This window comes from Rutidosis leptorrhynchoides, chromosome 4, assembly GCF_046630445.1.
Source record: "Rutidosis leptorrhynchoides isolate AG116_Rl617_1_P2 chromosome 4, CSIRO_AGI_Rlap_v1, whole genome shotgun sequence".
In the NCBI taxonomy this organism is placed as follows: Eukaryota; Viridiplantae; Streptophyta; class Magnoliopsida; order Asterales; family Asteraceae; genus Rutidosis; species Rutidosis leptorrhynchoides.
The window spans coordinates 445,877,445-445,887,659 of NC_092336.1; the positions used below are offsets into that span (position 1 = coordinate 445,877,445).

The 10,215-nt window shown below is 37.4% G+C and overlaps 1 protein-coding gene across 1 annotated transcript; it reads left to right on the forward strand.

Moving 5' to 3' along the window:
- Nucleotides 1-4,774: 4,774 nt before the first annotated feature.
- Nucleotides 4,775-5,206, forward strand: LOC139842152 (uncharacterized). The gene has a single exon (XM_071832325.1). The coding sequence runs from the start codon at nucleotides 4,775-4,777 to the stop codon at nucleotides 5,204-5,206; it is 432 nt and encodes a 143-aa protein (XP_071688426.1).
- The last annotated feature ends 5,009 nt before the right edge of the window (nucleotides 5,207-10,215 follow it).

The following is a 10,215-nucleotide window of genomic DNA, read 5'->3' on the forward strand; positions in this document are numbered from 1 at the left end:
GGAACCCATTGTGTTATATGTACAGATCATAAGAGTTTGCAGTATATCTTCTCACAGAAAGAATTGAATATGCGTCAGAGACGATGGCAAGAGTTGATCAAAGATTACGATTGTGAAATTTAATACCATCCGGGTAAGGCAAATGTGGTTGCAGATGCGCTAAGTCGTAAAAAGTCAAGTGAAAATGTGAAATTTCTTCGTTTGAATATAACTTTAGATTTGATTAACAGCTTAAAAACCATTCAGGCCTGTGCTTTAGAGGACGAACATATTAAATATGAACAAATGACCAAACGAAAAGTGGACTTAATTGATGACTCATGTAGACTAAAGACCTTAAACAATCGTGTTTGGGTGCCTAAGCTTGGAGATTTGAGGGATTTAATCATGACGGAAGCTCACAAATCCAGATTGACAGTACATCCGGGTAGTAATAAGATGTATCATGATTTGAAAACAGTGTATTGGTGGCCAACAATGAAAATAGATATCGCCCATTATGTCGAAAAGTGTCATATATGTGCTCAAGTGAAGGCAGAACATCAGAAACCTTATGGTTCGTTACGCCAGTTACAGATTCCAGAGTGGAAATGGGAACATATAACGATGGATTTTGTGACCAAATTACCTCGAACTCAGAAAAGACATGATATGATTTGGGTAATAGTGGATCGTCTAACTAAAAGTGCTCATTTTCTTGCTACTCGTGAGACAGCTTCGTTAAGTGAGTTAGCCGAATTGTATGTGAAAGAAATAGTTAGTCGTCATGGTGTGCCGTTATCGATCATTTCAGACAGAGATTCCAGATTTGTGTCAAATTTTTGGAATAGTCTTTAACAGAATCTGGGTACACGTGTGAATTTAAGTACAGCTTATCATCCTCAGACAGACGGACAGAGTGAAAGAACGATACAGACTTTGGAGGATATGTTAAGGGCTTGTGTGTTAGAATACGGTGGTTCGTGGGATACACATTTGCCGTTGGTCGAATTCGCGTATAATAATTCATATCATTCGAGTATAGGGATGCCGCCCTATGAAATGTTATACGGTCGTCGTTGCAGAACTCCGACTTGTTGGTTAGAATCCGGGGAGAAACAGTTTGCAGGTCCCGAAATTGTTCAAATGACAGCCGAAAAAGTTGCAATTGCGAGAGAAAAGTTGAAAGCCGCTAGAGATAGGCAGAAAATGTATGCTGATCCGCGTAGACGTCCAGTAACCTTTAATGTGGGTGAATGAGTGTATCTGAAAGTTTCGCCGTGAAAAGGGGTTATCAGATTCGGTAAACGTGGTAAGTTAGCACCGAGATTTATTGGTCCGTTTCCGATCAGTGAAGTGTTGAATGATCAGACTGTGGTGTTAGATCTTCCGTCAGAGTTAGCCGGTATTCATAATACATTCAAAGTGTGTTATCTTCGTAAGTGTAAAGTCGACGATGAAACACAACTTCTTCCTTAGAAGATTTAAGGGTCGATTTGAATAAGAAATTGGTGGAAGAGCCGGTCCGTGTGGTTGACCAAAAGGTGACTAAGCTGAGAAAGAAAGAGATTTCGATGGTGTTGATTGAGTGGAAACACAGTTTGGGTTCTAATCTTACGTGGGAAACGGAAGAGTTGATGAGAAAACGCTACCCTCATTTGTTTGACCAAGATCAGATTCCGAGGACGGAATCTTCTTAAGGGGGTGGATTTGTAACAGACTGAAACCCGAGCTAGTTGTAAGTTGCCTATTTTGCCCTTAGGGTTTGTGCTTAGTCTTAAGTGCTTTTATTTTAATTATTTTATTAGTGTTTTATTATAATTGTGTTGTGACCAGTTTGTGACAAGGGTCCCAGAACAGGTTTGTTTATTTTATTTGGACCTCATTTGGGCTACCTAATCTTGTGCGAAAGATTTTAAATAACTGGTAAATACCCGTGTGTGATGGGGTATGGGATTTTAACCCCAAATAAGTGTAGTGAGCTGCTTTTGTTACCAATTTCTCCATCTCTCTAGAATCTTCACCAAACACCCCGTACTCTCTTCTTCCTCATCATCTCAAACCCTAAATCATTTGATCTCGAATTGAAGCTTGATTTTGGTGTCAAAACGTTCCTTGTGTCATTGTGATCCTCACAAGGTAAGTGTTTCATAGATTCATGCTTTGATTCTTGCTCTAATTGGGTTTTTGTGTTAAATGGGTTTTTGATAGAAATTAGCTCAAATCTAGTTGTTTGATGTATAAAAACATCAATAGATGTTAGAAATAGGTTATATGTATGTTTAGTAGCTTCCATGTGCTTAAAATTTGATCAAAATCGCTCAAAAATCGAGTTTTTGGGGAAAAAATCACGAAATCAGCGAATGTGTTCGAAACCAGTTGCTACAGTATTTTTCTACAGTATCCGAGTTGCTACAGTGCCCGAGTTGCTACAGTGTCACTATTTGCTACAGTACCGAGTTGCTACAGTGTCACTATTTGCTACAGTGTTCGTTATTTGCTACATTGTCACTATTTGCTACCGTACCGAGTGCTACAGTGCCCGAGTTGCTATAGTGTCACTATTTGCTACATTTCCGAGTTGCTACAGTGTCACTATTGCTACAGTACCGAGTTGCTACAGCACCACTATTTGCTACAGTACCTTTTATGAAATTGAAACGAGCGTAACTTTCAAAACGTAACTCCGTTTTTGATGAATAAACTATCGTTAGAATCGTAATAAAGAATACTTTTCAATGGTGAACTTTTAAGAAACTAGATCAAACTGTTTTTGGGTCAGAAAAGGAGTTTTAGTGTGTATGTCGTGTTTTGCACGCACCTGTATGCCATTATTGAGTGGAGTCATGATGTAGATTCATAAAATTATGAATATATGGTGTTATGACCTAGTTAATCGTATGAAATGATTATATTATTTATTGAATATGTATATTAACTTTGTTTGTGTTGTTCTCAGGTTATAAGGACAAGGAGGAAGTTCAGAAATAATAACTGAGCAGTTGCTGGTAATTGGTGAGTGGGTCTATCTCCGAATAGAGTTTAAGTAGCATATCATGCTACTGTGGTTGACTCTTTTACCATGCATAGTGTAGAAATTGCCATGTTAGAATAATATAGTATGCCTGATGTGGTATGTGATTTATGTGTACACTGTGTGAATGGCACCAGTCGGGCTTAGGGAGACTGGGGACTCAAAACCGTGCCTAGGAGAGCTTAGAGTCCGTATGAGGTCAACCGTGCCTAGGGGAGGTTGGGTCCATAGGCTACTGATTGTGGAGTATAGTGTGAATGATGCATCCCCTGCATCTGGATAACTATACTGTGAATTGAGTAGCAGGGACTATCGGTAGACTCAAGTCCGATCAGCTAGGAGTCGTGTGCTCGTACAAGCCGCCGATCCTCGTATTGTCTTATTGTATGCTAGTTGGTAGTTAGCAAGTGTTGTTGTTAGTATATAGCTTGTGTGTGGCTTAAGCTATATCTGTTAGATAGATTCCATTCACTTAACGGTGAGCTAATCCCCCACATATTTCCCCCTTGCAGGTTTAGGTACTGCTTCTCGGGATGAGTATTGATGCAGAAGACATGTTTGACAACCCAACTCTGATGTGGACTTTTGTATAAATCATGTTTTGTAATAACGTATCACCGTTGTGTAAACTTAAACTTAATTACTCAGATTAAGGTAATGACGCGACTTATAGGGTGTTTGCTAATAAAGTCTTCCGCTGTGTTTTTTGAAAAAAAAAATGGCCGGTGTTACAGAATTTGGTCATCCGATATCCGAATCCGAAATTTTGGATATCCAAAATTTCGGATTCGGATATCGGATTATCCAAATATCCGAATATGCTATTAACAAATTTCACTGGATCCAATACTTCAATGAACAAATCATTATCTCAAGTTCTCAATATTTTTTCAATTTGCTACTCCATAATACGGAGTATTTTTCTTTCACCATTTTAATATACACCTGTGAGTGGTAAAGGGTATGGATTTAATTTTAAAACAGAGAAAAAACCACCTGTATTATTATATATAAGATCAAAGATCAAATTATAGATTATTAACCACTAAATTGAGTTGCAAAAAAGTTCAAAAACTGTAAGCATCATAAGAACTAAAGAATAATCTTGAACATAAAAGAATAATATTATCATGCCTCAAAATAACACATAACACAAGCACTACAAATCAGTAACAAAATTAATTGTAACAAATCATGGAGTAACAAAATTAAACTTTAAATAAACAACTTGTTAAATCCGTATACATGGCTTAATTGAGTACGTCTTAAATTTGGCAAATAAAATGCATTGTAATATAGATCTAGATCTAGAGACCTTGAATAGATGAAGATTAATTTGAATTAAAAACAAAGATAAAAACGAGTAGATAAAGGATGAGGATGAGATGAAGAGGATGAAGAATGAAGAGGATGAAGAATGAAGATGAAGGTGGTGACTCTGTGAGACAATGGAGGTTCATTACCTTTTAGATCTAGAGTAAGCATCTCTTTAGCAGACCCAAAATGGAGAACTCCCTATAAAAGTATAAAATAAATAGATAAATATCAAAACATATACTGTAAATAAAAAAATAAGTTTATTTAATTTCGGATATTCGGGTATCCGAATATCCGAAAATTTTGAAAATTCCATCCGATATCCGAACCCGAAAATCCGGATATCCGAATTTCGGATATCCGAAAATCCGGATATCTGATTTTTCGGATATTTTCGGATCGGATTTTCGGATAATTCGGATTGTGGATTCGGATTCGGATATTATGAACACCCCTACCAACAGGGACATTGTTGTCGGGATACGGGCAAGGTTGGACACGTATAGGAAGGGTTGGGCGGATGAGCTTCCGCAAGTCTTATGGACATTCCGAACCACACCCAAAGGAAGCAACAGAGAAACGCCGTTCAGCCTTGTTTACAGCTCCGAAGCGGTAATACCGGCAAAAATTGCCGTTCCTACCCAACGCGTGATGGAGTTCAATGATGAGTCCAACGTTATTAACTTGAAGGAAAATTTGGACTTATTGGAGGAAAGGCGTGATATCGCCGCTATCAGAGAAGCGTCTAACAAACAGAAAATTTCCAAGTACTATAATCAACGTGTAAGGGAACGTACTTTCCGTCCCGATGATTTCGTGTGGCGTAATAAAAATACTAGCCGGGTCGAAGATACTGGAAAATTGGGACCCAACTAGGAAGGCCCGTATGTGATTACAGAAGCTTTGGGGAACGGAGCATACAATTTGAAGACGCATGATGGCAAATTTGTGTCGCGTACCTGGCACACAACCAATTTAAAGAAGTTTTACGTCTAAGTTTTTTGAAATTTTTCATTGTTAAAAAACGTTTTTCATTTTACCTAAGTTTGTGATTGATCACCACAAATGTAAGCTCGTCGCGCATTAAACTTCTTTGTTTCAGTTATTTCAATTCAATGCGTTGCTCATTTTTCATTTTCAATGTATTGTGTAACTATTATGGTTGCGCTTCGACGTTATAAATGTAAGTTCATTCACATGTTACTTATGCCATGAACAAAGACATCATCTAATCTTTGGACGGCATTGGCGACGCCAGGCGTATTGGAGGTACGCCTAGGCCTCGGAACGGGATGCCTCCGAATTTCGAATCTGTCGCATTAATCCCAGCATTAAGTAGATGAATGCACTGTCGACAATCATCAAGTGTCACCTTGAAAAATGTTACGCTACCGTAACGACGGAGCGTACATACACACATGTTTTAATACCTTCGATCAAGTTCTGAACACTTAACAAAGTAAGCAAGATACAAGTATCATAAAGAAACAATATTTCATTAATATTGCAAGTCTATTACATATGAAATAAAATTACAATATTACAAAAATCCCTACAACTACGGGATCATCCTCTTCACTTTTGCGAAATCAAGGTCCGGCGTCGACCCAATCTGCTCAATAAATGGTACCTTAATCGTCGCGCAAGCATTGACCGTCGCGTCATGCAGATCATAAGCGTCCCTATCCTCTATCTCTCAGATCGTCTCCAGAATTGGTTCCGCTATTTCAACATGTTCCATCAATATGGTGTACGCGTCGACACATTGCACCTTTTTTGTAGCGTCGAAACGCTTCACCTCCGGTGCCTTAAGAGCCTTGGAAAAAATGGAGGGGATGAGGGTGAAAAGCTCTTGAAAATCGTCCGCCGCCTTTCGATTGGCAGCAGACAGCTCTTGGTTCTCGGTGGCAAGGAGATATTTGCTGGCTTTTTCCTCCGCCAGCTCTTTATGCGGTGCCTCCAGATCCTTCAGTGCAGTTTGCTCTTTCTTGGCGCGCAAGACCATTTATTTGATAGCCTTTTGCGCCTCCCTTGAGGCCTGCTGTTTCTGCCCCTCCGCCTCGGCAACGGTTTTCTTAACCCGCTCCAGCTCCTCCCTAACCTTGACAATTTCAACGTTCAGCTCCTTACCATTGGTGTCTGCGCGATGCGCGCGTTGATCCAGTTCAATGGTCCGTTGAATCTCGTCAAGGGTCAGTGCCAACCCTTCATAGATGTGATGTACTCTGGCACGGCGGGTGGCACTCTCGGGCATCCGTCGGATTGTATCATAGAGCATCGGGGGGCAGATCTGTTGTAGGTACTCGTATTACGACAATGCGTCACTGTGAGAAATGTTCCACATGGTCTCCACATGGCTGAAAGTAGGCTGCTTCCCAAAGCCAGGAGAATAGGGTTCCTCTAAGGAAGTGAAATGTTGACCGGACGCGCCGCCGGAACCAGAGAGCTTCAGTTTATCTTTCTCCGACGCCTTTTCCTGGGCGTCATAGGAATCTTGAAGGTTGACGACGGGGACTCCCAAGCGTAACCCTGGAGAAATAACAAACTTGATTAGTTTCTCCCATTGAGATTCTGGTGACGTAGCGGGGTTGTTATCGAGATTTTCAAAATACCCACCTTTGCTGGGAATCTCCTCAAAATTCTTTAAATTGCTTTCAGCAACTTCTCGCACCATTTTCTTCTTTTTGTAACAGCCAGTCGGGACGGTCACTTTGGGGGGAGAGCGGTGGCGTTTCTGCTGTTGTTGCTGCTCCAGTTGAACTTGGGGAACAACAACGAAAATAGGATCGGGATTGGTAACGGGAGTTCAGCCGGTTGTATGTTGAGTTGTTGCCGCGTCACTGACAACGTTAGTGGAAGACCCAGCTGCAACGTCTCCTTCCTTCAAAGGATGGCTTTCTGGAAGATTTGCCTTGGGAAATCTCTTGAAGGATATACCTTCAAGATTGGGGCGGCGGAGAACTCTGTTAAACTCCATCTCTGCAAAAGATTATACGGGGTTAGAAAATTTGTACGAAAAGAACACTTACAAATTTAAAGACGTTAAGGCACGAAGAGCATACCCCTTCCGTCGCATAGGATCAATGGCACCATGTCGTTCTACGGCCAATAATGCTGAACGTTGCAAAGTTTCAGCATCACCTCACCGTAAGGACACATCTCGAGCGTGGCGTCCTTATATAAATTGAACAACTCCTGCTCCCCCTGATCGAGGTCTGGAGTCTTGGAGATGATCAGATTGACGCATAGAATGGCATTGCGCGAGGTGCGCACGCCCTTCGCCCAACAAGTCGGTATGAGCGAAGAAAAACATGCTGATAATGCTAAAAACGAACATATATTTCATAGCATTATTCCTCAAGAAAGACAAGCTTTTAGTTGCAATTGTTCTATTTAAAAGTGATATTCGTTTAAATAATAAAAGGTGAAGACAAAAGATAGATTCGACGAATTGAAGATGCAAAGGTCCAAAAAGCTCAAAAGTACAAAATACAATCAAAGTGGTTCCAATTATTGATAAGAAACGTCTCGAAATTACAAGAGTACAAGATTCAAAACGCAAAGTACAAGATATTAAATTGTACGCAAGGACGTTCGAAAATCCGGAACCGGGACATGAGTAAACTCTCAACGCTCGACGCAACGGACTAAAAATTACGAGTCAACTATGCACATAAATATAATATAATATTTAAATAATTCTTAAAATTATTTATATATTATATTATATTAAAAATCCGTCGGCAAACAAAGAGCCAAAGCTGGGTGAGCTGTAATTTCAAACTCCGCGAGTTGCGGAGTTTGAAGGCAAAAAATTACGCGACTCGCGGAGTTCACCTGGACTCAAATTCCTATAAAAGCCAACGCAGTTCGACGATTTTTAATATTCATAATCTATCTCTCTCTCAATATATACGTAAATATATATATATATAATTTATATTTTAATTTTAATTTTAATTTTAATTTTAAATCCTAATAATAAGGGTATGTTAGCTAATGTTATAAGGGTGTAAGTCAAAATTCTGTCTGTGTAACGCTACGCTATTTTTAATCATTGTAAGTTATGTTCAACCTTTTTACATTAATGTCTCGTAGCTAAGTTATTATTATGCTTATTTAATCCGAAGTAATCATGATGTTAGGCTAATTACTAAAATTGGTTAATTGGGCTTTGTACCATAATTGGGGTTTGGATAAAAGAACGACACTTGTGGAAATTAGACTATGGACTATTAATGGGCTTTATATTTGTTTAACTAAATGATAGTTTGTTAATGTTAATATAAAGATTTACAATTGGGCATCCCTATAAATAACCATTTACACTCGATCGGACACGATGGGCGGGGTATTTATATGTACGAATAATAGTTCATTTAACCGGACACGGGAATGGATTAATAGCCACTAGAATTATTAAAACAGGGGTTAAATTATGTACAAGGACACTTGGCATAATTGATAACAAAGTATTAAAACCTTGGGTTACACTCAGTCGACATCCTGGTGTAATTATTAAACAAAGTAATAAAACCTTGTTACAGTTTAAGTTCCCAATTAGTTGGAATATTTAACTTTGGGTATAAGGATAATTTGACGAGGACACTCGCACTTTATATTTATGACTGATGGACTGTTATGGACAAAATCCAGACGGACATATTAAATAATCCAGGACAAAGGACAATTAACCCATGGGCATAAAACTAAAATCAACACGTCAAACATCATGATTACGGAAGTTTAAATAAGCATAATTCTTTTATTTCATATTTAATTTCCTTTATTTTATATTTAATTGCACTTCTAATTATCGCACTTTTATTGTTATTGTATTTAATTGCACATTTTATTTATCGCAAGTTTATTTTATCGCACTTTTATTATTCGCAATTTCATTATCGTTATTTACTTTACGCTTTAAATTAAGTCTTTTATTTATTTAATATTTTACATTTGGTTTTAACTGCGACTAAAGTTTTAAAATTGACAAACCGGTCATTAAACGGTAAAAACCCCCCTTTATAATAATAATATTACTTATATATATATTTGTATTTTTATAAATTAAACTAATATAGCGTTAAGCTTTGATTAAAAGATTTTCCCTGTGGAACGAACCGGACTTACTAAAAACTACACTACTGTACGATTAGATACACTGCCTATAAGTGTTGTAGCAAGGTTTAAGTATATCCATTCTCTAAATAAATAAATATCTTGTGTAAAATTGTATCGTATTTAATAGTATTTCCTAGTAAAATTTAATAGTATTTTATACCCCTTAGCTTTAACCATCAAGTATTTTTGGCGCCGCTGCCGGGGACAATCTAGCTTAAAAGCCGGAAGCGCAACGCTAATAAATATATAAAAAAAGATTTTTTTTTTATTTTTAGTTTACTTTTATAAAAATACGCTTTTGTAAAAATACGTTTTAAATATTCAAAAATATAAAAAGAAAAACAAAAATATAAATATTTTTAAGAGTTTGTTAAATATTTAAGTTTTAAAAAGTTTCTTTATTTTTATTTTATAAAAATATAAGTTTTATTTAAATATTTTGTTTTTATTTAAAACATAAAATCAAAAACCGAAAAAAAATTTATATATAAATCTAGTTTTAAGATTTTTATTTATAAAATTGTAACATATTTTTATTTCTATTCTAGTTTTTAAAATATAAGTTTTATTTAAATTATATAAATATTTTAATTAAATTAAAAACAGAAAAATAAAAAAAATATATATAAATAAAATTACGTTGAACCTGTCAAACGAAGCAACCTGATCTGAAATTTGAAACCCCGCGACTCGCGGAGTTTTCCAGCCTCGAGCACCGCAAGTCGCGGAGCAGCCCTGACACGGGTACACAGGAACCCTAA

Bases quoted from the DNA above. Each gene is read 5' to 3' on its own strand.
- LOC139842152 (XM_071832325.1), top strand. From the start codon at position 4,775: ATGAACACCCCTACCAACAGGGACATTGTTGTCGGGATACGGGCAAGG.